General features: G+C 43.9%; 3 protein-coding genes across 12 annotated transcripts in view; 2 read left to right on the forward strand and 1 right to left on the reverse strand.

Annotated features, from left to right (window-relative positions):
• Nucleotides 1-11: 11 nt before the first annotated feature.
• On the forward strand, nucleotides 12-12,292 carry LOC137136796 (interleukin-6 receptor subunit beta). Of its 4 annotated transcripts, XM_067522507.1 has the most exons (16): nucleotides 12-1,510; nucleotides 1,602-1,697; nucleotides 2,169-2,273; nucleotides 3,383-3,500; nucleotides 3,592-3,725; nucleotides 3,821-3,951; nucleotides 5,144-5,294; nucleotides 5,436-5,521; nucleotides 5,628-5,850; nucleotides 7,255-7,434; nucleotides 8,867-8,968; nucleotides 9,055-9,192; nucleotides 9,436-9,561; nucleotides 10,161-10,245; nucleotides 10,365-10,434; nucleotides 11,379-12,292. In XM_067522507.1, the coding sequence occupies exons 2-16, from the start codon at nucleotides 1,625-1,627 to the stop codon at nucleotides 11,901-11,903; spliced, it is 2,247 nt and encodes a 748-aa protein (XP_067378608.1). In that variant the 5' UTR covers nucleotides 12-1,510; nucleotides 1,602-1,624; the 3' UTR covers nucleotides 11,904-12,292. The 4 variants fall into 4 exon arrangements, with proteins under 4 accessions (XP_067378608.1, XP_067378609.1, XP_067378607.1 ...); XM_067522508.1 differs by lacking the exon at nucleotides 3,383-3,500 and having other exon boundaries at nucleotides 12-1,697; XM_067522505.1 differs by lacking the exons at nucleotides 12-1,510; nucleotides 1,602-1,697 and having other exon boundaries at nucleotides 1,719-2,273.
• Nucleotides 12,127-25,773, reverse strand: nudt12 (nudix (nucleoside diphosphate linked moiety X)-type motif 12). Of its 6 annotated transcripts, none has more exons than XM_067522512.1 (8): nucleotides 19,168-19,186; nucleotides 16,196-16,403; nucleotides 14,976-15,279; nucleotides 13,833-14,118; nucleotides 13,548-13,715; nucleotides 13,113-13,226; nucleotides 12,792-12,991; nucleotides 12,127-12,518 (listed from the first exon to the last, which is right to left on the reverse strand). In XM_067522512.1, exons 2-8 carry the CDS (start codon nucleotides 16,399-16,401, stop codon nucleotides 12,408-12,410), a joined length of 1,389 nt encoding a protein of 462 aa, XP_067378613.1. In that variant the 5' UTR covers nucleotides 16,402-16,403; nucleotides 19,168-19,186; the 3' UTR covers nucleotides 12,127-12,407. The 6 variants fall into 6 exon arrangements, with proteins under 6 accessions (XP_067378613.1, XP_067378610.1, XP_067378611.1 ...); XM_067522509.1 differs by lacking the exon at nucleotides 19,168-19,186 and adding an exon at nucleotides 16,951-17,019; XM_067522510.1 differs by lacking the exon at nucleotides 19,168-19,186 and adding an exon at nucleotides 16,805-16,938.
• rusc2 (RUN and SH3 domain containing 2) overlaps nucleotides 23,482-27,248 on the forward strand; it is a 34,082-nt gene continuing 30,315 nt past the window's right edge. Inside the window, exon 1 of one of the 2 annotated variants that reach the window (XM_067522498.1) lies at nucleotides 23,482-23,695. The gene's annotated coding sequence lies outside the window, so the exon portion shown is untranslated. The remainder of the gene's footprint in view (nucleotides 23,696-27,248) is intronic. The other variant, XM_067522499.1, reaches the window with a different exon arrangement.

Raw genomic sequence — 27,248 nt, forward strand, 5'->3', positions numbered from 1 at the left:
CTGTCTAATTATCTATTTATGATGATGCAAGAAAGAAATCGCTGTTGGTTAATCACCATCTATGAAACACGTGAGCACAAGCTGTTGATGCTGGAAGCTGTTTTGTAACCACTTAGTGAGAAAGAATCGTTGCCTTAACTTCATCAACGCCTCTGAAGTGTTGTCTGCATCGGTCACCCAGGCTGAAAACACACAGACAGCAGAAACCAAGGTTTTGGCTGTAAACCACTTAATCTCTAGACGTTCACTACACTTGCATCCAAACTGATCAATTGTAAATATCAGCTGCTATGAGAAGTGTCCCAAACATGCTTCTTCTGTCGTGCTTCATTATCTCAAGGTGCATCGTGAAGATTATTCACACGCATTATAATTTGTCTAACACTACTAACCTTGCTCATGGTAATAAAACAAAAATGCTTCAGGACGTCTGGGACACGTGAGCATCGTATTGTTCTTTAAATCGTGCACGTGTAAATAAGCTGGTGCACAATTTGCAGCAAACAACTGAACATGGTCCTGTAAAGGCTCAAATCGCTTTCTGCTGCAACTGTTTGTTTTGTATCCAGGCCAGAACCACTGCTGACGAAGCGTCTTCAGCCTAAAGAGGCTAAAGGGTTATTGGTTTGTGTTTTTCATCCATTATCGTCACATTAGAGAAGGTTTCAACGGTAAAAACGCATGAATAAGCTTCACATACAGAAACCAGACTTGTGTTTGTGCACAGCAGCAGCAGCAGTGCAGTCTTCCCCTCGTGTGGCTACGGAAATGTGCTCAGAAAAGTTCATTTACTGCTGAATTTCACTGCACAGAAGAGTTTTTGTACAGAAATTTCTCTTTCATTTCTTTCTCCTTTTTTTTTTTTTTTGCTGTAAGTCATTTTTAAATGTTTGTATGAGGCTTTATTGTTTTTGATGCATTTTCTACAAGAAAACAAAATGAGCAGAGAGCAGCTGAAATTTGATTTTGAAAGAAATTAAAAATGAACAAGGAACAAATGGGTTTGACTAATTTCCTGGTGTCACCCTGTGTGTGTGTGTGTGTCTGTTCATGTCTTTACTATTTTTTTTTTTTTTTTTTAGGACTGATTGTGTTTCAATGGCGCCATGCGGACATTTTGACTGCTCCTCAGAACTAAGAGTTTTCATCTTTTTTTTTTTTTTAGGGTTTAGATTTGTGCTTTTCCTTCACACTGAGGAGGTGATGATGATGGTGACATGTGCTGCACTGTATGATTGTAATCTGGTATCATATTTGCATTGCACACCTCCTGTTTTGCAGATGTTAACGTTTCTGTCTTGCTGCTACATGGCTAAAAGTAGAGTGGAACACTTGCACCCTGCATATTTTCATTATTAGGTCATTTCTGTTTCACCAGAAGTCACTAGAACTGACCATTTCTGAAGAAATTTAATTTTTGACATTTAGCCGATGGGTGTTACTCGCAGGCATGAAGCAATTTCCTGTGTTGACCTTCTATCTTTCACATGCATTACAGAGATAGAACAGGGTAACACCTTGTCTGAACACCATCAACTTGGCTCAGATGTAAAATGGTGCATCGACAAAACTGATTAACTATTTTTTTTTTTTTAATTTAGAATGAAGATTTTTGCCAGTTAACATGGATGTTTTATGTTTTAAGCTGCCCCTTGCCATCCTAACAACGATGAGTCTCCTCGGTGTGTCTTCTCACGGTGAGTAGCCCCCACATCTTTTACAATAAAAGCCATATGTTGTGTTATTGTAATATTTCTAAATTTACAATAGTCCTACTTTAATTGCTCTTGTTGAATTATTTACACAGTTAAAGTTGCAAGAAAAGGTCTGTGGGTTTCTGGCAAGCGATGCCATTACAGACCTCTAGTGTGTGTCGAGTCATTATTTAATGTTTTGTGCGTTTCTTTGCAGTTCAGCCACAGATTTTTCTGTTTTTCTGAGGGCTTCAACTTTCTCCTTAAGTCAACATTTAGCTAGTGTGTCAGTTTACATCTGGGTCTTCATCCCGTCGCCCAGCTTATCAGTAACTGCAAAACATTCCACTAAAGTTGGTGATACATCTCCATTTCTGTGCGAATTTGGTACAGAAGTTGTGAAACGGATCAAGTTAACGTTTGGTGTCATTTGTGAAAGTCACACGCTCTGTTTCTGTGTGTGTTGTGAATCAGAAGTGAAGGTGTATAACTCCAATCTGATGCTGTGTGAAGAGGACAACAAAGTGTGTGTCACTAAACTGAAAGATTGTGACCTTCGACCACCTTCATCTGTACAGAGTGAGCGTGCACACACACACACACACACACACACACCATCACTGTAGAGGTGTATCCACGTACTGTGTGGCTTTTATTTTTGTCTGAATATTTAAAGTAAAGTCTTTAATTTAAGATCATCTAACGTAAGTTTCATCAGCTACATTTAGATAATAATGGATTGTTTGCGGAAGATCTGTGTGATTGATGCCGTGAACTATATGCTGTAAATAAGCAGCATTTAAAGGAATCGGCTGCAGGTTTTCCATGTTTTTGTTGTGTGAATCCAGAAGCTGACTTCATGCATCTGTGTCATGGAGCTTTGTTGTTGATGTTGTTGTTGTTGTTGTGGTTGTGGTTGAGTGACACACATCGATGGGTGTTTCCTTCCTCACAAAAATGTATTTGGTGGTGTAAGAACAAGCCGCTATTTGCGCACCGTGCAGTGAGTTTTCACAGAAAGGACATGATGGATGTTTGCAGTCTGTGGAAATACTTTTCGGAAGAAAAACGTGTTTGTCATTGCGGCCGTGATGTGGTTTCATTAGTTCTTGAAAAACAGAAGAGCTCTGTGTCCAGATGAATAGGAACAACAAAAATATAAAGAAATCTCGACTTTATACTTTTTAGTCTTTTTCTTTTCGGATAATCCGAAAAGGACCAACTGGGCTCTGACAGACGCAGGTCCTCTCTCCCTTAGGAACATAGGACTTAAAGAGACACAGCACTATTCAGTAAGCCATCAAATAAATGTGGTGCAGTAAGAAGTAAAGTTATTTCACACTGAATGTGGTGAAGTGGACGTTTGAAGCAGTGCAAACGGAAATACAGAACTTACACTGAGCAAATGTACGTTCCACCTTTAAAAGGACATCAAGACTCAAAGAATCATTTAGATGATTTTACATCTGGGTCCCCGGTTTGCACCCCCAGCCCACCGTGGCCTTACTCTGCCTGGGTGGGTTTCCTCCTGTAGTCCAAAGACATGCATGGTAGGTTAATGAGTGCGAATGCTTGTCTGTCTGCGTTGGCTCTGAGACAGACTGGAGAACTGTCCAGGCTGCACAGCTGCTGCACTGACAAGAGGTGGGGCGTGTTTTAAGTCCGATCTTCTGCTTGTTTTCGTGCAGACCCCCTGAACATGTCCTGTTATCATGAGAGCTTCGGGTCTCGGAAAGTTGTGACATGTGCTTGGAGCCAGGAGACAGACGGCCACACAGAGTCTGACGTCTCTCTCGTCTTCAGCAGGTGGACACTGACTGTTTGTACCACTGTACATGTTCACAAGCTACTTCATGGTAAAAGTATTGGAGCTGATGCCTCGGTCTTTCTTCTACAGGAGCCAACCAATCTACTCCTGTAATGCTGTCCTCACCATGTCTTCCATCCTCAACATAACAGTCAGGGTCAAAAACTACGACATGGACACTGAGATCTGGTCCAGGCTTCATGAAGTGTTTCTTTCTGACATAGGTGAGTGACTCAGAGATGAGAGTGTTGTTGACTGATGATTTTTCCACTACCCGCTAATGACAGTCCCCGTCCCCCCCACTGTCTCTTCTCTGCAGTCAGACCCTCCGCACCTCATCTGACTGTCCGTGGCTCCACTCACAACTCTGTTGTTGTGTCTTGGGAAAGCGGTGATTACAGAAGCTGTCGACTTCGCTACAGAGCCAGCGACACTGAGTCATGGTCTGAGGTTAGTGTCACATCCACGTAAAAGTATAGCAGCAGTCATAGTCATGTTTCTCAAGATTATTTGATAAAAAAAGGTTTAATATTTACTGACATGTCGTAACAACGAGGATTATATACAGTAACTAGAATGTTACCCACAGGTACCTTTGATAGTTATTGTGAGTTATTTTCCCTTCATATTCCTGTGGAGACTCTCCCGTCCATGTTGTCCATGCTTCTCCATCCAGGGTCTAACAAAAGAACAAAACACTGCTACAAACACTGCTACATATGTTTGGGCAGAAGGTCACACTGAAGAACACACAGAAGGACACACAGAAGGACACACAGGGTCTGTTTAAAAAAGTGGTGAAAAAGCACCAACTTCAACTTCCCCATCAGGTTCAGTCGTGCAGCCGTGTACTACAACACAGTTCACATATTTCAGCCGCTGATACTGAAACGGCAAAAAAAATTACTACATTCGGGGTTTTTTTATTTCAAACGTGTCCTGTGCAAAGGGACATTTAGTCGTGGAGCAGATGCTTTTCTCCAAACTTACAAGTCGGCGCACACACACCATGAGCGGCGATGACCTCGATAAAGGCTACAGGCCAAAACGCATTGGTCCCATGATAAAGTTTTTCACAATCCTGCACGTGTTGCCGGTGGTTCGATCTTTTCAGTTTGTGTCCCCACGGCAGGTGAGATTTATTCACAGACACTTAAACAAGACATCAAACCACCAAACCACCAACACCGCTATCAGTGGAAGACACACTTTCAACCCACAAAACCGCTCATTGATCAGCATCAGCATCAACAAGATCGGCATCGATCTACGAACAAAAGTGCATCGCAAAAATAAGCAGAGTAAAATGTTTTGACTTTTAAGGCAACATTACCACCAACTGTAGTAGGATGTGGTTTTTGTCCCCGTGTCATATGTCAAGCAATTTATATTTGGCCCTTTAACCCAAAACCCTAAATGCTATGTCCACCGCCACAGTGCGACTGTGTAGAACACACACAGATTGAAAGTGCACATATCTCCTGAGCCTTTTTTTAATCTTCTTTCACTGCACAGTTTTTCTAGGCTGAAGTTGTTCTTTGCTGCCCTCAGACCAAATGTAAGGATGTAGAAATTGGTTTTAAAGGAGGTTAATGGTCACAGTTCTGAAGGAACTCTTTTGCTTTGCTGTTTCTGTGTCCAGCCTCCTGATATAGATCCACCTCACATGACGAACTACACCATCAAAGACCTGCTGCCGTTTAACGACTACATAGCTGCTGTGAGCTGCAGTGAAGGGTCCAACATCTGGAGTGACTGGAGCTCTGAAGTCATAGCGAAGACGCTGGAGAGAGGTAGCAGACGGTTTACATTCCGAACACTGGACTGGACACTGGCACCACCGTCCATAAACCAGTGACCTGTACTCAACCAAGGCCAAAAACAGAGGCACCGTCAGCCGCTCACTTTTAATTTTGAGCTTTTGTCTTTGCCAGTGCCCTGGAAGTCTCCAGATGTGTGTTACAGAGTGGACGACGCTAGCGAATCCAGTGGACGACTTCTCCTTCATCTCATGTGGAAGGTCAGATCTGCCGTGCATCCAGTGGCCTCCCTCTTCAGCATATAAAGCATTAGTAAAAGAACCACAGTCTCCAGATTCTAAAGTGTCTGGTTACAAACCCCCTCAGACTCTGGACTCCGGCGATGCCAAAGGTCGCGTCCTCGGATACCAGGTGAGCTACAGGCCAGTGAAGGAGCAGCAGCTGCAGGACGAATTCATTCTTTACGTCACAGAGGTGTCAGCGTCCCTAGAAGTGAAGGGGGGGGAGTGGAACGTCACAGTTAGAGCCTTCAACATGGCCGGCTATGGACCTGCTGCTCAGCTCACCATTGACACACAGAGACGCAACTGTAAGTGTTTATTGTCCCTTTCATGTGCACAAAGACTCAGACATTAGACAGACGGTCGAACCGCTGCGATGGGGAGGGGCTTTTCAAATGTTGCAGGACCTCTGTGGTGTGACCTTGTGTGATCACTTCAGCACAACACCTGCTCCCGCAGCACGTCCTCTCATTTAAAACCTAAATGACCCAAACGGCTGCTGTGATTTACCTGTTCGGTCTCTTGCTCGTCGGCTTTGGCGTTTGCTTCGGCCTTGGCCACTGTCGCTACGGTCGGCAGCGCCCGCTGTTGAACTGTCCTCGTCCACTCGTCTGTCTTCTGCGGGGCGGTGGAGGGCAGGTCTCTCCATTTAAAGCCTGCACGGACACGTCTCTTACTCTTGTAGCTTTAAAAAGAAAATCATTTGAATCACAGGAAGTGAAAAGTTCCATTCTGGTTAAACTGCGATTTAAAAACGATTAATCGTGCAGCGTATTAGAAATGGCTGTAGCTCACAAGCTGCAGGGTCAGCAGTTCGATACCTGGCTCCTCCTGGCTACATCTTGAAGTGTTTGTTATTGTCTTACTAATGATTTAATAAGATAGATGTGACTTTCTGGAGGAGGATTTTCCACAACCTGGCAACCCAGGGCTAAAACCAATCTATAAATCATTGTTAAATACATTAAAGTTGCATTATATACATATTTAAAACTTTAGTGTCAGCAGATTATTACTTCAAAACAGATGGGACTGTTTTTTAATGAGGCTCAACCTTCTGACCCCCCCAGGCAATTTCAGTTCTTACTGTTTTTGCACCTTGTTTATGATCGTGATTTGATAATGACTAAAACCCGAAGCGCTGTGAAGAGCGTGTTGGAGTGCAGCAGATGGTAGAAGAGCAAAGCAGAGCAGGGGGAGGGGGGGGGGGGAGTTCTGGCTTAGTTTCATTTCTGGTCTAGTTTAACTTGCATGTTGTCGCATAGTTTAACTGATAAGAGACATCTCATTATAAACCTTTTTAAACGTAAACTTTATTTTCTGGGTTATGGCCTGGTGATGTGTTGATGTCCCACCAAACAGCTGACATCAGTTTTAGTCTTAACACAGACACACACACAAAGTTTTTGTTTTTTCAGTTTAAGATGATCAAACTTCAGTTTCTAATCTGATATGATCAACTTCAAATCTTGTGCTCTCTACTTGTGCAACATCCTGTGTGTGTTTTCGTTCCTATCCTTATCACAGCAGAGCAGCAATATGATGTTCAGATAAAACTCTGCGCGAAGCAAAATGTTCTTCTAAGAAAAAGCGTGTCTCCAAGAATTGTTTTTAATTGATGATGAAAGAATAAAACCGATTATGTTGTGTTGGTGATGCATGAAAATGCAGGCGATCATTTTAATCCCTAATTATCCTTTTTTTTCCTGCAGATATACCCCCAGTCACAAACATGTGGGTTTCCAGTTCTTCCAAAGACCTCGTGGTCAAATGGAAGATCCCACCTGTCCCACCTGTCAGTCATTTTAATGTTCAGTGGCACGGTGAGGCGAATGCGTCCACCAGCGGCTGGTCCACAGTGGATGGCTCCACCGCCTCTGTTCCCATACAAGGTGCAGCAAAACATCATCACTTCCCGATTCACTTTCCGAGTTACTAGACTGATTTAGAAACTGTGGGAGAACACATTTAGTAAGACATCCCTGTTTTTGGGAACACAAGTCCACATTATTAGTGGGTAGAACCAGGCTCAGGGTGGGCGGCCATCTGGAGTCTGATCGTTCAGAGCTTTATATGTAAGAAGCAGGGTTTTAAATTCTATTCTACATTTAATGGGAAGCCAATGGAGAGAAGCTAGTGAAGGTGAAATATGATCTCTCTTGCTAGTTCCAGTCAGCACTCTGGCTGCAGCATTTTGGATTAATTGCAGGCTCTTTAGTTACTGGGGCATCCTGAAAGTAGGGAATTACAGTAGTCCAACCTAGAGGAAACAAATGCATGGACCAGTTTTTCGGCATCACTTTGAGACAGGATGCTCCTAATTTTGGCAATGTTCCGTAGGTGGAAGAAGGCTGTTCTAGAGATTTGTTTATATGTGAGTTAAAGGACAAATCCTGATCAAAAATAACTCCAAGGTTCCTTGCAGTAGTACTGGAGGCCAGACTTATGCCATCTAGGGTAACAATATGGTTGGACATCATATCTCTGAGAGTTTTGGGCCCAAATACTATGACTTCAGTTTTGTCTGAGTTTAAAAGTAAAAAATTGTGGTACATCCAGGCCTTTATGTCTTGTAGGCTTGAAGCTTGATTAACTGATTTATTTTTTTTTCATCTGGTTCCATAGATAGATAGAGCTGGGTATCATCAACATAGCAGTAAATTTATGGAGTGTTTTCTAATAATGTTGCCTAAAGGAGACATATATAAAGTAAAAAGTATTGGTCCTAACACAGAGCCTTGTGGAACTCCATAGCTAGCCTTTGTGTGCATGGAGGATTCATCATTAACATGAACAAATTGAAATCTATCAGATAGATCAGATTTAAACCAACCTAGTTCAGTTCCTTTAATCCCAATTTCATGTTCCAGTCTCTGTAAAAAAATGTTATGATCAATGGTATCAAATGCAGCACTAAGATCTAACAGAACAAGTGTAGAGATAAGTCCATTATCTGAGGCCATGAGAAGATCGTTGGTGACTTTTACCAGTGCTGTTTCTGTACTATGATGAACTCTAAATCCTGACTGAAAATTTGGTACATAGCCTGTTTCTAAAGATAGATTGATGATATCTAATATGAATGTATCTATTAAGGGTAAAGCTTCCTTGAGCAGTTGGAACCTGTCTAGCAGACAGGCTGTTGGTTTTGTTGAGGTAATAGTTGAGGTTGGCTCAGTCAGTTAGCTAAAATCCTGACTTTAATCCTACAGAAATCCTGTGAAACAGGTAGCTCATCCGGAAACCAACCAGCATCTTTGAGCTGATAAAAAGCGAAAGTTTCAAATTGTTTAGCTGAAGCTCTCACTTATGGTGTGTTCACAGTTGCCGCCGACGACGGCAAGTCGTACCTGATCAGTGTGGTTCCAGTCTACAAGCAACAGTGTGGATCTGCTCGGTCGCTACCTGCCAGTCTGAAGCAGGGAGGTAAGCAGTTACTGCAGGACGATTCCATTCTCAAGTCACTAAACACATGATAGAAGAGCTACAGTGGTGCGTTTGTGTTTTCTCAGCTCTGATGGAGCCGCACAACCTGCATGTGATCAAAGTTACCATGACAACGGTGACTGTGGGGTGGGCGTGGCTAAGGAAGGTCGAAAATAAAAGGGTGGAGAGATACAGCGTGATGCTGAAAGGCTCACAGAGTCAAAGTAGGTTTACTGTGTTTAATTAGCAGTGAACGTCAAAAGCGAAGTTTTTAAAAAAAAAAATTCCCTCATTTCTGCAAAACTTTTGATGTAAAAGATGATCAGATTTCCTAAACCTCTGGTATCATCAATTCATTTGGATGAGTGACGATGTTGTGAGTGTGGGAGGCCCTGATCTCCACAACACAGATCTATCAGGTCATGGCAGAGCTGTTGCTGCATTTCCAATGACTTTTCTCTGTCCAGCTCAGACTTTGTGGCCGGACCAATGGCAGCACACGTTTTTCAACCTGATCCCCAGCACTGAATATGCCCTTCACCTGTTGGCGGACAATGATACCACAATCATCCTCCCAGTCAGAACAGATTTTGGTGAGTTTCCTCTGAGGAAAAACTCTCAATCCACAGTGTCATTTAATAATGTCAGTGTGTAGAAAACATTGAAACCAGTGAATATCAGGAGAAGCCACGTTAACAAATCTCACATCATGAAATGAGCATAAATTACAACCTGAAATGCTGAATATAAAAATTTCAAACAATAATCAACACTTTTTGAACTAAAACACAAATAATTATACTGTTGTATATAAATATTATATTTATTATAATGTAGCAGATATGAATCCTGTAACCATCAGTCCATTCAGTCTGATGAGTAAACAGTTACGTGACGTTCATCTAAGTCCATTATAATGTGCTGTAAACACGAAGCGCATCTGCATTTTCATAATTTATATTATCTTAAGAATAAAACTGTTGTTGGTGTTTTGGTCTTTTTAGCCTTATTTGAACTTTGTCACGATGCTGAGAAATGACATCTGAAAATCATTCCAATAGGATAAATGATGTTTCCACTGCAGGTTCACAGATGTTTATGAAAAAGTCAGATTTTTGTTTCCCACCAACTTCAGGTGGAGAAAAAAAATCCCTTCAGAAAAGCCACAAATGGATTTTTGATTTCTTCTCAGACAAAGTCCCAGTGGTGGCTACAGCGATACCTCTGCTGCTGTTGGCTGTGGCTGTGTTCATCGTCTCCATCCTGTCCAGGACTGTGTGAGTTAACACACACACATTTATAAAGCTTGCTGATTGTTGTTTTTTCTTTTAAAAAAGCTGCTAAAATCTGATTCATTATAAATTACAAATTACTGATACTAACTTTTACTGAGCAGGTACAAGTCGCACATCTCCAGCCCTCAGGGAAGCATGATAGGTCAGTGGCTGATGGACCCAAAACGCCAGGTAATCACACTCTTCATACGACATATAACATCCTCTTTCCTTCGACTCTTGAGCTGCATAAGGAAAAACTTTACGGGAAAAAAGTGGACGTCAAAATGGAGGCGTCTCTCTTCCAGAACGGGCAGATGTGCAAATAGATGTGTGTAGAAAACAGAGAGGGTAGATCGACATTACACATCTCTTAAACTCTGGGTTTTTCTCCTTATATTTAATTCGAAGGAAGATGAAGATGATGCACAGCTCACCTTAACAGAAAATAGCACTTAATAGCCAAAAGTATTTATAAGTAAGATCACGTCAGCGGCCTCGGATCTTCGTCTACAGCCGGGAGCCTCGTTATATTCTTTCCAGTTAGAAATCACTGTCTGCGACTTTCTTCATGTCCTGTCAAATTTTATGTTGCCAAACCCATTTCAACACAAAATCACATTCCACCTTTATCAGCGTGAGATACAGAGATAAAGTTAAATCTTGTGAGACAAATCTTTGTTAACTTTGTGACCAACACTAATGTCCATTAAAGCTACAATGTGCAACTGAAGTTAGGAGGGCGACTTCACTCATTTTTAAATTCTAACCAGTGACTCGGGTTTGTGCTCCAAGCTGGAAAACTGGAGGCATTTTACAGCTAGAAGCAAACAGAGATTTATATTTAGGGAAAGCAGACAAACATTTTACAGTGTTCGTATCAATTTACAACACAGACCAGAGCCATAGATGAAAACCTGTCCTCCTCCTCCTCTGTGCTCTGCACAGCCCTGATCAAAGCTGAAAACACTGAATTGCTCTCCAGTTGGTCAGTGGAGTCAAACTCCCCTAAAAACGTGTGTCTTCCAAAGCAGCTTTGCACGACGACATAACTTTGAAAGCACAACTCTGCTACGTGCAGAGAAAGTTGCATGCTGCGGTTTAAACCCAACACTGTTTATTATTCACTTGAACAGAATTCTACGGACACAAACATCCTGGATATCAAGGACTTCGAGGAAGCGGAGGTGCTCGGGGTAAAAGGTGCCATATCGTTCAGGCCAAACACTCGGGTTCCATCAGAAGAGGACCTGCATGAAGGCAGCTCTCTGTTGGAGCTCATCTTCAAACTATCAGACATCAGGGTGGACACTGAGTATGTCCTCAGTAGTCCCCTAACCACAGAGCATCAACCCCAGCCTCAGACCAGCCTTCCTCAGAAAGAAGAGCGTAGTCTGCTCGACTGTGACGCGTCACAACAGGCAGAGGATGCGCTGAAGTGTTTTATCCACCAACTCTTTGCCAACACTGACAGAAGCTGTGTTGATCAGATGATCTGTGAGGGAGATTATGTGGTGAACTCTTACACTAGGGCCGAATCAGTAAGTGAACAGACTGATGGTTGTGCTCTGATCTGTGAGGCTGATTATATAGCAAACAGCTGCTTTACGGCAAAAACGCTACGTGAAATTGGGGCCAGTGAGGAAAGCACTGCACTTTAGGTCAGCGACAGGCGGGAATGCATTTTTAAAAGTACCTCAAAACTGTGCATTTCTTGAATGAATACACGTTACTCGCCAGCTCAACCAGGAGTCTGCTTCTGAGCTTTGGGATATAACACGCACCTTCCATAAATGTGGAAATGTATATATGTGATACAAACTTGCACTGGACAAGTTCCTAATATTATGCAATTTAAGCTCAATTTACAGATGTCAGTCAGTGGCCACTTGTCATTATTAACTTTATTTAGTGAGATTTTAAGTATTTACATTTGACATGTTTGAAATTATGCTTTCACATTAAAATGTTGCTTTAACAGGCTGTATTGTTGAGTTTAATGATGTCAACTATCAAACTGGGTCAATAAAATCTGTATGTGATCTAACAACTTACAGTGTAAAGCTTCACTTTTGCACGGTGGCCTCTGACGCGACGCACGAGCCAGAACGAGCGTCACCTGCCCGCTGCTTCGCTCTAACGATGGGGAAGCCACGCGCTAAAGGTCAGAGGTTAGAGTTCATGCCGATCCAGTGTTTGATCAGCTGGTGGGCGATGGTCTGTCTGGGTGGGACCGTCAAGCCTTTCTGGACTCCTCTGAACACGGAGTCAATCACCTGAACAAATAAAGACAAGGCACCTTCTTTAGCTACTAATACGTCGTTTTTGCCTTAATCTCAATATTGTAAGAGCTGTTTTCTCCGGCTCTGCATCATCTCCCACACATCACTACCACGTTATCAACACTCCTGATTCGTACCATGTGTCTGTGGATTTGCTATTGTTATCACTGGTAGTTACATGTGTTGTGGCTTGTAATTATTACAACAAATTCATTCAGCGCTGACACCAATTCATTTTATTGATATTAGTGATGGTTATATTTGTACTTGTTGCCGTGGAAACCACTGAGCCTCCTCGATCTCGTTCTCATCCACTCTGATGTCAGTCGATAAGGCGACGGCGAGGCAGCCAATCATGAGGTTGGAGGGCATCGGCCAGGGCTGACAGGACACGTACTGAACCGGTCCGACCTTCACGCCGCTCTCCTCCTCCACCTCCCGTCTCACCGCGTCCTCGATCGTCTCCCCTGCAGGGACAAGCCCAAGACCCACTTTAGCGTGAAATATCAGTCTGTCAGACATCTGGGTGGGATTAGGGACCTCGCTACACTTGTACAGTATATTTAAAGTACAGTACGAGCTAGTTACCAGGCTCTATGAATCCAGCCAGACAGGAGAACATGTTGACCGGGAAGATCTTCTTCCTTCCCAGTAAACACTGGTTTCCATCAGGGTGGATCACCAGCATGATGACCACTGGATCTGACGGCACACAAACCAGACAGACGGTTTATTAAGTTTCAGTCCAGCCAATATTAAAATACTATTTCAGGAAGTTGCTTAATACCACTGAACTGTGTTATCTGTACTGTAATCGTGATCTGCTGTGTAAAATGTCAACCAGCAGCGAAACCGCTCAAACTTCACAGAGTTGAACAACCAGTACATTTATCACTTATGTCGTCGTTAAAATATGTGGCTGCAGGCTAAGAGAATTACTTTAAATGTCAGTTAATTGATTATGAACTGAACAATCACGTCAGCTCTGATTAGTTGTAACCATTGTAGATAAAAGCTTCGTACCGACTCGGGGGTAACAGGTGTTGTGAACCCCCTGCAGACTCCTGCAGGTGGAGTTCAGGCAGCTCCTCTTGTATCCTCCCTCCTCCGGTTTGGTGCTGCTGCCGCACGTCGGACAGAAGCTGTAGCGGCTGTGCCAGGCCAACACCGACCGAGCCTGAGCCACCACACCTGGAGGAGCAGGATATCAAATGCAGATCACTGAGATGAGATTCTGCTGCACTTCAGACAGAAGAGCGATGCCTCTGGGAACAACGGCAACAAAAGAAGAAAAACAATCTTCCTCACCAGCCTCTTCCTCGCTGAGTTTCAGCAGGTCTCTGTTGGGCGTCTTTGGGAAGAAGCAGTTCTTTTCTCTGCTGCGTTTAAGAAGTTCAGCTGCTTCTTCATCTGTGCTGATGGCAAACCAAGCGGGAGGCTCCCGGCCAACCTCCCCCATCTGAGAGGAGGAGAGGGAGGAAGAAGAGGGCGGCTTTTTCCTTTTCTCCACTCCGAGGAAGACGAGCACAGTCGTTGCCTTCTCAACGAGGTCCTTAACTGCCTCATATCTGAAGTGACACAGCTTGGCCTCACCCTGTAAAATTAAGCATCGCAGCTTATGAGACAACTCATAGGTAAAAACGTCTCTGTAATAATCTTCCCTTAGTTTCCTTTTTCAATTCTCCTGGAATCTTCTAGGTGCTCTTTGTCTGGCGTTCAGAAATTAGCTCCCCCTGTGAATGAGTGATGTAAATCAGTTTTTACGCCGCCGCTGCACAGCTGGGGGTGGGGACGGGCTGCCGGGGCTTCGGTGTCCTGCCCAGAGACACTTTGACCACATTAAACTTACGAATGTAATTTGTCCAAGGCTGCATAGATTCAGAGCCAATGTTGATGATGCTCCAGGTCAAGTCTTCCCCAAATGGATTTCACACGTAGGTTTATTAATGATGAATACAAGATTCTTTCCACATACCATCTTTTCTGACCACTTCCTCGGCTACGCTGTCGGAACCCGGATTCAAAGGGCAACTTGCAGGTCATTTTTTTCAATGCTTATTTATCATTACTTGAAAATTATTTTAAAAGTAGATGCATGATTTTATTTTTTTTTTTTATAAGGGCAGATATTCAGAGAATTTGAACACTGCTCCTGTGCATGAAGTTATGCCACAGGAGGGAATTTAGTTTTTTTTAATACTTTTTCCATTTAGCATTTCACTGTTAACGTCAAGATGAGTTGTGCACGTTGGATTATTTAAATGAGAGCGTAACGAGGCTGAAAGGACTTCACTGAAGAGGATTCCTGTTAAATGGAGTTTACACGGAAACGTTGGTGCCATCCAGGACTGAGGGTAGATTTATCATTTAGCCATTTGTGATAAAAACACTGTGAAATGGAGGTTTGTCATGTCGATAAATCAGAAGCTCCAAATTAAATCAGCCACCTACCGCTGTCTCATCATCGTCCTGGGAGCTGCTGACCATTGGGCAGAGGTTTGAGAACAGGAGGTACACGGTTTCTGGATCGCTCTGTTTCTCCTCCAACCAGACCTTGTCGGTCCTCTTGCAGCTCAGCCGCTCCAGCGTCTCCCTGCTGAAGTAGTTCTCCTGCTGTCTTAGGTCGCAGCCTGGCAGGACCTGCCGGGATCCGTCGTCCGTTTGGCTCAGCAGGTGTGAGATGTGTCTGTGGCCCCAGAACTTGGCAATATCGTAGGCGGTCTGTGAGGAACTGTTCACTGAGAACTTGTCGCAGCTTTAACGTTGAAAACAGAAAGAAGGATAAAGGTTACAGAAGAAGTGAGTCCATCTCTCCAGGGACTGGAGGGAGAACAGGTTGTTCAACTGCAATTAAAATTAAATTAAAAAAGTGGCCATGAAATTATCAGATGCTCCAACTCTGAAAACTATATGCAAGTTACTACTATATTTACATTATTACAGTTTGCTAGTTCCTACTCTGTTCTGCTAAAACCTACAGAGTCGCCACTTTTTTGGGCGTTGGGTTCCTCACAGCCTTGTTCCGACTCCACCTGTTCTCCCAGTGCTTGTGAGCGTTTCCTCCCACAGTCCAAAGGGATGCGTCTAGATACAGTGATTCATTGGTGACTAAAATGTCTCTAGGTGTGAATGAGTCTGCGTCCCTATACAGACAGACACACTGGGGACACCCAGACTTTTGCCCAATGACCCCAGTGACTGTTAACAGGACAAACACATATAAACGAGTTTATCCCGTTAAGGTTATTTCATCCTCATTATTTTGTGCAGCGTCTGTTGGCAGGAGAAAATAAAAGGCTGATGGAAAACAAGATGCCATGTTAACTTCATGAACAAGTAGGTGCGTTCAGCCAATCAGAAACTGGAAGAGACACATTTACCGTCTCCCACCACTCTACCCTGATCTTAGATGGCATCTTCCAGGCAATCAAACGCCTTTAGAGGAGGGGCCTCTAAAGCCCCGCCCAAAAACTAAAAACTAATAATATAAGAACTGCTTCACAAGGCAGTAAGTAAATACTGCATGTTGAGGCTGAGTGTCTGTTTGTTTGCCTTGGAGCTTTTCTGCCCCCTTGTGGCCGTAAACCAAATCATGCAGCTTTAAAGTGACACTTAACCCAAGAAGAACCAATTTGAATGCATTTGTTTGCCAATGTGTCTGCTCTCTGTACCCGTGTGCCAGCAGCGCCTCCACCACGTGGTAGTGTCCGTTGCGAGCGGCCAGCATCAGCGCCGTCCAGCCGCTGCATCCTGCTTGGTTGAGGAGCGAGGGGATGTGGGTCAGCAGCGCGGACACCTGGCTCAGGTCTCCTCTGGCTGCAGCATCTAAAAACTTCTCCAGCATCTCATCCTTCGCAAGCAGTTGGAGACTTGTCATCGCTGCCCGGAGAAAACAGAGCTTTGAATAAGTACTTATATTTGTAGTAGAGTAGTTACAGGCAAGTACTTGTATTTGTTTTCATTAATGAACTTGTCAGGTGGAGGCTACTGGGCTCCACCTCCCTCTCTATTGGCGCAGCTGTCCAGCTGTCCATCAAAGGCTCTTACAAAAAACGCCATGTGCATGAAACACCTGGAAAACTTGGGGATGAACGTCACCACAGGTGTCATGAAATAAGTGGAGCAGAGTTACATTAACGTTACAAGTGCTGCACAAGCTCGACCGTGACAATCCTACGAGTACTCTGTAACTGCAGTATTACTGTAGGTGCACGTGCTCCCTGTCCACGTAGGGTCACGTGAGCGTAAAACCGACGCAAGCGTATTCTGGACCTCGCTACCTGCTCTGGTTCTGGAGAGAAAACCGAGCCTGCGGTGAGTAACTAGCGTAACAGTTACCGTTACAACCGCTTGCTTGTTACGTCACGAGGACCGAAGCAGAAAGAGTAAAGACACAATTTAAGGGGCAGCGCGACGTGAGTCTCACCTGCAGCTCGGTACCGTTTTACTGTGACACAGGAAGTGGTTTGTCCGAGCTGCCTTCGGGTACTGACTTCCTCTGTCGTATTTCTGTGTGACGGCCACCGATCAGGCATAACATTATGACCACGTGTGCAATTGAATGCAACCCAAGAGCAGCAGCAGCTCCGCCATGAATTATACTTTAACAAGGTTATGATTTCTTATGCATTATGTAAAGAGGTGGTTCTTATGTTTCGGCCCCCTCATTCATTTTGAATCGGGTGGCCAAAAAAACAAAAACCACACCAGTACAACTCCACTACCCACTTTGACCTCAATAACAAACAATAGAATTATCACCTGCCAGTTTCAACCTAAAAGCTGGGAAATTCTAACCTTGTAAAAGTAGTTTGTGGCAGAGACACTGGATTTGATTAGATTAGACTCCTCTCAGGCTGAATTTGTAACTATGGTAACTGTGCACGACAAGATGGTGACGATGCCTTAAAATGGTTACATGGTGAATAACAAATATTATCCCAAAGAGACAAAGATGGACTAATGACACGTAATGGTGGAACAGTGGAATTCGTGGCTGGTTTGTGTCTCCGTTTCCCTGGCTGGGCACAAAGGCCTTTTTGCCAAAGTTTGTGCATGGAAAGACAATTTATGATGCAGTGCGACAATTTTGTCTGCGATATAAATTCACTATGTTGTGTCAAAGTAGAAATTGAAAAACAGTGAAATGTTTTAAAGAGAAGGATTTTAACCTTTAACACTAAAATCTAATTAAAGTTGTGAGCAACAGCAAACTGAGGAATCAAAGGGGTTAACGAGGGAGGACAGAGGACACAGCTCTGCTCTAAATTTTTAAGTTATTTGGTTGAAAATGTAATTGACAAATTGTCTGTTTTGGTAGATTCTGTTCATTCAGACTTTAAACAGACCAAATGAGTGTGTGTGACACTTGAAGGGGTAAGAAGTCCTGTCTCCCCATAGGACATGTTACCAAGTCAGACATGTCAAATCAAATCACTTTATCATTTAAAAGTGTTTTTTCATACATGTTCACTAATAATAAGTCAGTCTCCTTACTGTGATGGAACAACAACCTCTTAATGAAATAAGCCACAGAAATATAGCACAAAATGTATTTTACTTCTCCAAAGAAAATTGTGATACCTGTGGACACAAAGTCGGACCCATGTGTACAGGTAAGTCATTTTGTGTCACTTCCTGTGTGTTCTGTGCCCGTTTTTACTGCTGTCGAGTTCATTTCCTGTATCTTTTAACTGGTTCTTTCAAAAGAAAAAAAAAAAAAATCTAAACACTATTGTCAAAGAGCGGCCACCTCTGAATTTTGTCTTCAGTTCAACTACAGAGAGATTACTGTTCCTGGACGTAAATGACCCCAATCTGCAAACACCTCTCTACCGATTCACGATGATCCAACCAAACACCGTTACATACATGTTTGTAGTGGACTGATCAGCCATAACGTTATGACCTGTGTAATTTAATGCAATCCAATACAGCAGCTGCCATGAATTCTACTTTACATTTACTTTTCCATAAGACTGCTAAACTGCTTCTACACAGGAGAAGGAGTCTTCCAGTTATGACAAAATGAAAACTTTTTAATTTATGAGCCCATGTTCTAAAAATCCAACACTACAGAAAAGTGAGCGTAGCTGTTGTAGTATTTGGCACCAGCTTGACGTTAGCTCAGCTTTTAGTCTGCACTGATGAAATGTCCATTCAGGGAAGGACTTTGAATTTCTTGACTTACCTTAGTTAAAAAAAAAGCCAAACTACATTTTAATGCATTGTGTTGACTTCTTGCTGTCGTAAAGTTTTTTTTTTCTACACCGTTTACCGTCTGAATTCAAACTCAGCTTTCAAAATTAAAAAAAAGGCACAATTTAAACAGTTTACAACTGGACTATAGCCTACAGCACATGGTCAATGTTTCACGCCACTAAAGAAAGTGAGGTCCAGTCCACAGATAGAAAAAAATATTTATTTTTATCTTTAAGTCAACTGGGCTTCATCAGTTGAAGTCTGAAAGGACAAAGAACAGTGTTGAACTAAGCATATTACACTGATAAGGCATCTACATCTCAGTTCAGCCTGTAACTACAACTATTTAACACCGATTGTCTAGACCTTAAAAAGTGCCACGAAAACCCTGCTTCATGAACCAAAACTCATCAGTTGAAACTGAATCAGAATGATAACCTACCTTGGATGCATCTGGTCCCCCGTTAGGGTAGGAAGAGTGATGAATACCAGTGGTCCTCCTGGGCACCTGGGATGGGTCCCCGGGAGAGTACTTGCGATAGTGGGGATGGAGTCGATAGACGGGGGGCTGAGAGCCTGGCATCGGGAACTGGGGATGAAACTTGGCCATATCAGGTTGAGATTTGTCAGCCACAGGATGAGAGTGGAGCACCAGGGGTTGACCCACATAGCCTAGCAGTGGGGACTGAGGCAGGTAGCTGAGTGCCTGGGGCTGAGGGTATGGGGCCTGAAACTCAATGTGGTGATATGGTTTCACATTTTGGTAGTATTTTGGAATGTGGTGCCAGTAATTATGCATTTGGCCATGTGGCTGGAATTGAAGTTGCGGCTGCGGCGGCCTGGGTTGCGGCTGGGGCTGGGGTTCGGGCTGAGGCAGCTGTGGCTGGGGTTCGGGCTGAGGATGGGGCAGTGGCAGCTGGGGCTGAGGATGGGTCAGTGGCAGCTGGGGCTGAGGATGGGGCTGAGGTTCAGGCTGAGGCGGCTGTGGCTGAGGTTCGGGCTGAGGATGGAGCAGTGGCAGCTGTGGCTGCAACTGAACATAAGGAGCCTGAAAGTTTGACTGAAAGGCAGTAATATCTGGTTTTAAATTTGGGTAATATGTAGGATTGCGGTACCAATAGCTATGTAGTTGGGCATGTTGTTGAGGAAGAGGGTGCAGCTGCAGCCGGGGCCAGGGCCGGTGCTGCAGCTGGGATTCTGGCAGGGAACGGAGTTGCGGTTGCAGCTGAGGCCAGGGTTGGAGCCTGGTCCAGGGTTGGGGCCGGGGCCAGGGCCGCGGCTGGGATTCTGGCGGCGACCATGTTTGGAACCAGGGCCAGGGTTGGGGCCAGGATTCCGGCTGAGATTCTTGCGGGGGCCAGTTCTGCGGCAGGGATTCTGGCGGGGGCCGGGGCCAAGATTCCGGCTGCGGCTGAGATTCTTGCGGCGACCATGTTTGGAACCAGGGCCAGGGTTGGGGCCAGGATTCCGGCTGAGATTCTTGCGGGGGCCGGTTCTGCGGCTGGGATTCTGGCGGTGGCCGGGGCCTGGATTCTGGCTGGGGTTGGGATAGCGATTGCAACTGTAACAGCATTGTGGGCTGGGTTTGCTGCTGGGGCTGCAGTTGGGATTCTGGCTGTGGCTGAGGTTGGGGCCGCATCCAGGGACGGGGCCAATGCCTACGTGCGTGGGGCATTGGCTGAGGCCAAGACTGATCACTGGAATCCTTTTGAAGTTTACTAGCATCAGGATTTCCAAAGTCATGGTAGGAAGCTGAAAACAAATACAACATTGTTCACTTTCAGATCCAGGATCTGGAGACATTTACAGTCAATCATTTTAGGTCAAGTCAAGTGGTTGAAACATATACTGAAACATAACCCTGCAGTTTAACAGCTTTGAACGAGACTTTACTACAAGCTTACATTGCACATTTGCTTGAAGTTCTCCAACCAAGAGAAGCCATAACAGCACCACTCTAGAAAGGAAAGCCACATTTGGACAGCAGTCTTAGTGGTACTCAAACAACAAAAAAAACTTTCTGAAGGACACACAATCACTTGAAAGTACCGTGACAGGAATCCCATGGCTGGAGCCAGGTGGGACCAGATGCAAGCTGAGACAACTCTGTCTGGCTGCCACAGTCTTCGAATGACACAACCGTTTTCCTTCCGCAGAGTCACGCGATTCCATGACTTTATCTTCCTCTGACAACCAATGAAAGCTGTTGTTTCTTAAGTGGCAGATTGAAAACAGGTGGATTTAATGGGGCTGGAGTTGCACCAGCTGCACCGGCCCCAAACACAGGAGATCGTCTAAGCGTTTAGGATGCAAATTTGTGGTCAAATGAACATTTAGAACAGATAAAAACTTCTGTTTTGCCCTTTCTGTGTCTTGCTCAGCTTTTTTAGCATTTTGCACATAGTCCTTTATAATAAGTGACTGTAAATCAATTAGCTTTTATTTTGATTTATTCCAGTGAACTGTAGCAACAAGTTAGACTTTGTCCAAATCCTTGGCTTTGGTGTCATCTAGTGGCCCAGAGCAGCAGCACAAAGCCATGTCTCATACTGTATATCCTGTGTTGGAATAAGCCAGAGCTTGTGGAATGTGCAGAAGATGCAGCATTTTATCTTTACTGTACTTTGGAAAACCGGACATATACGAACATCTGATCTGCCAGCTTTGTAAGTTCAAACAAACGGAACAGGAAATGCATTTTGCTCTAAATGGTCCTACATTTTGAGAAGGAAATGTCTGTTCTTAGATAATGATTGGCCTCTAAGAAAAACTGATCATGTGTTATGTATCGATCATGCACTGTGTATATTCATTTCACGGGAAGCTTTTGTGCGTCTCTCAAGTAAACTCAAGTCCGATGTATGACATGAAAATCAATTTTAAGATTTCATACTGTCTATTATAGATGTTTGTCATTCAATTTATAATTTATAGCTGCATTATATTACCATCTTGATCACCAATAAGTTGTGACTAAAAATGTTCATGTATGACAGGAAATGACAAGACAATATTAAAACTTTCCTTGTACTTTCTACAGTAGATTGAATTAATAAGGACGTGGGATTAAAAACCACATTTGGGTTGATGTACCTCAGTGAATTCCAATTCACAGTAATGATGATTCTCTCTGCAGCACTTAATTCAGTTCAGTCAAAGTATTATAATAAAATATGTGTAGCAACGGATGATTATGCTTAGTATAAAGTAACGCGTGCAAAAAGGAAAAAAGGAAATCGAGACTGAAAATGAAACAAAGTTCAGAAAGCAACTTCATAACCATGTAAAGTGAACTGAAACTCTCCAACTGAAGCCTGAAAAAAACATTGTCTCACGTTTTACATTTCACTGTGCAGGATTTTCGTACTTATCAAACATTTGCGGAAACGAAACTATTGCGGGTTGTGTTTTTTGGTCGGATGCCTTATAATATTTAAGCGTACAAACAAAGCTCTGGGGCTTCTGGAAAGGAGATTCCTATGATTTTGGACATAGCGTGGCAGACGTGATGCCAGAAGGTGTTTTCTTTTCCACATGACTGTGCAGTGTAAGAAGGAGACTTCTTCTAAGCCCCATCTAAAACACAATGCTGATATTTCAGACCCTGTGGCCTCAGGCAGAGCTTTTCCTGTTAATCAGACCACAGCCTGAGGCTAAAGGGACGTCCTTTACCATCACAGTTAAGACTGGCTCCGCTCAGCCGACGCCTTCCTCAGAACCTGCATTATCTCAAACCATCCTGTTGAATCCACTCCGCTGGATGCAGGGTTAAACTGGGAAGGAGGATGAAAACCAGTATTAGGGCTGGAGCGGCGATCAGGGCACCGGGGGCCTGGATCAGGAGGTTCACACTTACTGTCGCATATCAACAACTGCCATCTTTAAAAATGCATTTGATCACAGACATGAGTTACTGTGAGAGGCAGGGGCCTAGTGTGTGTGTGTGTGTGTGTGTGTGTGTGTGTGTGTGTGTGTGTGTGTGTGAGTGTGTGTGTGTGTGTGTTTAGCAGTAACCTTGAATGCTCTTCGGAGAGAGAAAAACATTAGACGGCCAGCAGATGGCGCTGAGTGACAAAGGGACCTTTAAGTATGAAAGTCATGTGAGTTCTAGATCAATCTGTGATCATAAAAAAAATAATAATTCAATCAATAATTGGAGACTATCGGAGAAGCTGTGCCGAGATAAAGTCACTGCACATTGATGTGAGAATTGAGCCTCATTTCACCAAAAGAAAGCACAAAGTTTCCCACTTTGTCACAGCAGCAGCCTGTTGTGCATCAGTTCCACTGAACCCATAAGCTCGTAAACACAGGCAGCACGGACCTTCAAAACCAACCAATCAGAAAATAGTCCTGGTGGCCAAGACGCAGTGAAGTACACAAACCCAGTACTCAGTACTTACACAGGTGAAAATGTGGGAAAGAATCGTCCGGGAGGCTAATTTGTTAAATTCTGAATCCACATCTGCACAAAGTCATAGGCTCAAAGGTTGTGGTGGAGTAAAATGAATAACAGTACTTGAGTAAATGGGCCTGTGGTATTTTGGGGCAGTACAGCTGTTTGTCCTGTGGATACGGTAACACGTTATTCATTCCATCATCTGTCAGTGGAATGAGCAACTTGGATTACTTCACATTTGTGCCCTCTCCCCTCTCCCCTCCCCTCCCCTTCCAACCCCCCCCCCCCCCTGAGCTGGGTGAGATAATCCAGTGTGGGACCGAGCTGTGACCTCAGGCTGACGTGCCGCTCCGGCCCAGCCCATCCTGCGATGCTCTCTCTGTCTCTCTCTCTCTCTCTCTCTCTCTCTCTCTCTCTCTCTCTCGCGCGCGCGCGCGCGCTCTGTCTCTGTCTCCCAGACGATACCACGTCCCCGCACGTCCTGGACTAACGGCCCAGCAGCTCGGTTTTTACTGCGCCCACACAAGGATTTTACCGGCGAGTGAGCGTCTGCCGACAAAGCAACGACAAGGTGAGTGCGCAACGTTTGAGGTGAGAGGTGGAAGCGACGGAGGAGGACGGAGGAGGGGAAACATGACGGGAGGGGGGCAGCCTGCTCGTAATTCACCTTTTTCACTGTTTGATCGTTTGCTCGGTGGCCTGATGGCGCCTGCTCGGTTTCTGTGTTTGGATCACATCCTCATCCTCATCTTCTTCGCGCTGCGGCCCGTTTGTGCCGCGGGAAACGTGGTGGATTGTGGGTTAAATGACGGGGTTTAGACTATAGCAAACATGTGCTGGTGGTTCAGGAGAAACCGAACATGGGTGTCACAGCAGCGGCCTGCGTCCCCCCCCCGTCCCCCCCCCGGTTTTCACCATATTGATGCCACAGTGAAAGACACACGAGAGTTACATCAGCGTCAGGTTCAGGGGAATGACACATGGAACTTCCGCTACAAAATAAAAGCTTGGATGAATTGGGAGAATATTTTATGCTGCACAGATTGTTAAGCCTGTTGCTTTCATCAGGAGAAATTCAAAAGGTTTCTGAAAGATGAAATACTTAATAACTTCACTGTACTGCATATTACATCATTGTATCCCGTTAGTGAGGCTTAATGGCAACAAGCAGAGAATTTGATCCGTTTCACGTAAAACTTTGGCCAGAGGATGGATTTTATTAAAATGATGGGGCTAAATGAGGTTGTATTAAGTTATAGCTCGTACTCACTGAACTTAAAACACACCATAGTCACTTTCAGGTGTTCGTTTAGGTTCGTGTTGAGTTTAACAAATGCAGCGTGTTGGTCGGTTTAAAACAATTCCCATCACGTGTGCGCTGGCCGGCTTTTGTTTTGAAGGCGTGTGGCTGTTCTTCCTGGTGTGTGCTGGTGGTTTTAGCTGCTTGTTGTCTAGAGGTTCTTCCAGTGCGGTACTGTGTGCTGGGGATGCAGATTAGTCCAGTGCCCTAAACAGCTTTGATTTAAAAAAAAAAAAAAAAAAGGTCGAGTCATGTCTCCTGGACTAACCTGTAAATAATTCATAATAAATCGACATTTCTGTAAAAAACAAACAAACAAACAAAACTGTTGATAATGTGATGTTCAGGCTTGGACTGTCTTCTTACTTAGTAGTTTAGTCTTATTATTATTAATTTAAGTAATTATTCAGTTATTAACAATAATTATAAATATTAATATTAATTGTAGTAAGAAAACCTCAGGAGCAGGCAGAGCACAGCTTTTATCCTGTTATGTAAAGTAGTTTTCTACCTTCCTCTCTGAGTCGGAGATGTTTACAGGCTGAATCAGCCTCATCCCTACACATCATCAGTATCACCTGGCTCTTACCTTCCAGACTCGCTGCAGGCAGACGGGGCAGGGTCTGTGGAAATCTCACTCCGGATGTCGTTTGTTGTTGTTGTTCGCAGTAAAAGCAGCAGCAGTAGTACAAGTACGAGCTTGGCTCTTCATCTTTCTGAACTTGACTTGCTGTTAAGTACCTGACATTACTTTTCACATTTGTTGTTGAGTTGAACTGAAAAAAAATGAGCAGAACGAGATGCAAAGGGACTCAGAAATGATGAACAATGGCCTGGAACTATCCAAAAAACAGACACATTGATGACAGACATCTGTTGAGGAAAATCACATTTTCCTCAATAGATGTAAACTTCACAAACAGATGTAAAACAAAGGCCTCTCTGTGCCCACATTTTTCACATAGTTCGTCCAAGAACATAAATCTACTGTCCTTAAAACCTAAATCTAAGCTTCCATTCTGCTGCAGTCAATGACTGATTGTAGAAAGCTGTGGATGGAAGAAGATCGGGAGGTCACCACATTCCCCAAATCCAAATCAAAGGGAGTTTAACAAGTCGTGTAGTGTTTTCACGTTCCTGCAGCTTGTTCTCCAGTTGTGTCCTGAATGTGTCTGCACCGCCAGCCTAAGCGAGACGGGACGTGAGATTCCTGAGCTCATCATCGGGGTGTTTGCAAGTTTAAAGTCTAAGCATTGTCATTTAGTTTTTTTTCCTTTTTAAATCGGTGTGTCGGGCGACGTGCCCGCCCTCAGTGCTCAGCTGCTCTTCCCCATCTTGGAATGTGCCTCGTTGTGTTATGTAACTGAGGCCCTGCAGAGGCTGGACATGCACAGTGTGTGTTTAATGTGTGTTATTCAGTTTGTCATGTCAGTGACACAGACTTGTAGATACACACTGTGCAGATATATGCAAGTCTTATTGTGTTTTACATAGTTTCTGCAGCCGTAGATAAAGTGCCACCTAAACGCTTTGCTTGGGTTATTTTACCAGATTTAGTTTCAGCAACATAATTATTTTGAGACCTTTTGAAGTCCTGCCAACATCCTGAAAATGCTCCAGTATTGAGGTCCTGCAAAGTCCACGAGACAAACATCCACAACAAACTGTGTTTCTGTAACGTGGATCTGGGACCAACTCATTCCCACTGTCATTAATGCCAGAAATATCTGCAGCCTTGACATTTAGTCAAGTGTTTTGCTAAACTGGAACTAATTGTATGAAATATATCAGGGTCTTTACCGGTGGCTGTGACCTCGTGTCAGATTCGTACTGTAGCTTCAGTGTAACTACTGCTGCATCACTACATGTCAGATTCAAATACGTAGAGCTGCACCAAATGATAACTTTCATTATGGACTGATCTACAGATTATTTTCACAATTAGTTGCACTGTCTATAAAATGTCCAAAAGCAATGAAAACTGTCTTCATATGTGTTGTTTTGTCTGAACAACAGTCCGAATCCTAATAATATTCAGTTTGCAACGACATATTTCAAAAGCTTGAAGCAGAAAACGTCCTACATCACTCAGGGGTGAAAATGAAAAGACATTTATTCACCTTGATGAAAACTTTAGGCCCACATTACTTATTTTTCATATGCAGATACATTTCGCTGCAAACACACTTGCACTTCCGTAAACTTTGACACACTGCGTTTTTCTTTGTGGCGTTTCTGCACTGACTTTTTCATTCCACTGCCGACTGTGTGATTCTGAGCCAAAGCAAATGCACTTGGCTGCAGTTGTGAAACAGCTGTGTGCACCTGCACTGCACACACACACACACTTTGGGCCTGTAGCTTCCTATGGCTGTTCTGTTCCTTTTCATGGCTCTCGGGCCTGCGGATCTTCGCTGATTTAAAGGTGTGTGCTTTTTGCTGAAGCAGATGAACTTTGTATTTCGTGCTCATCTGTCTGACAGAGCACCAAAGCTGCAGGGACTCTGTAAGTGTACACTGGACATGCTCACTGTGCGGTTGTGTGATTGCATAAGGACTCTGGCAGCTCACCTGCTAAATTGGGAAGAAACATAGCAGGGTGAGAGAAACACACACAGCAAACGCACTGAAGATAACTGGAAATCATTCAGAGCTCAGGCTGAACTGGATGCATCAGTGGTTCCTGAGTATTTGGCTCTGCAGACTGCTCAGTTTCACAGTTAATCACAGAAACATTCAGCTCCATGAAGAGAGTATAGAAGGCAGGACAAGTCCCACATGATGACGGGCCTGTCCTTTTGACATTGGGACTTACTTTGGACTA

The sequence above is a fragment of the Channa argus genome, chromosome 11 (genome assembly GCF_033026475.1).
Source record: "Channa argus isolate prfri chromosome 11, Channa argus male v1.0, whole genome shotgun sequence".
NCBI lineage: Eukaryota > Metazoa > Chordata > Actinopteri > Anabantiformes > Channidae > Channa > Channa argus.

What these genes read in the sequence shown, in the direction of transcription:
- nudt12 (XM_067522512.1), bottom strand. Translation starts at nt 16,401, where the DNA reads ATGACAAGTCTCCAACTGCTTGCGAAGGATGAGATGCTGGAGAAGTTT. An exon ending in ACTCAGCGAGGAAGAGGCTG is followed by an intron (nt 13,716 to 13,832) that starts GTGAGGAAGATT and finishes CTGCTCCTCCAG; the next exon opens with GTGTGGTGGCTCAGGCTCGG. An exon ending in GGCTGGATTCATAGAGCCTG is followed by an intron (nt 12,992 to 13,112) that starts GTAACTAGCTCG and finishes TTGTCCCTGCAG; the next exon opens with GGGAGACGATCGAGGACGCG.
- LOC137136796 (XM_067522505.1), top strand. Translation starts at nt 1,889, where the DNA reads ATGTTTTGTGCGTTTCTTTGCAGTTCAGCCACAGATTTTTCTGTTTTT. An exon ending in CCCAGTCAGAACAGATTTTG is followed by an intron (nt 9,562 to 10,160) that starts GTGAGTTTCCTC and finishes ATTTCTTCTCAG; the next exon opens with ACAAAGTCCCAGTGGTGGCT. An exon ending in TGATGGACCCAAAACGCCAG is followed by an intron (nt 10,435 to 11,378) that starts GTAATCACACTC and finishes TCACTTGAACAG; the next exon opens with AATTCTACGGACACAAACAT.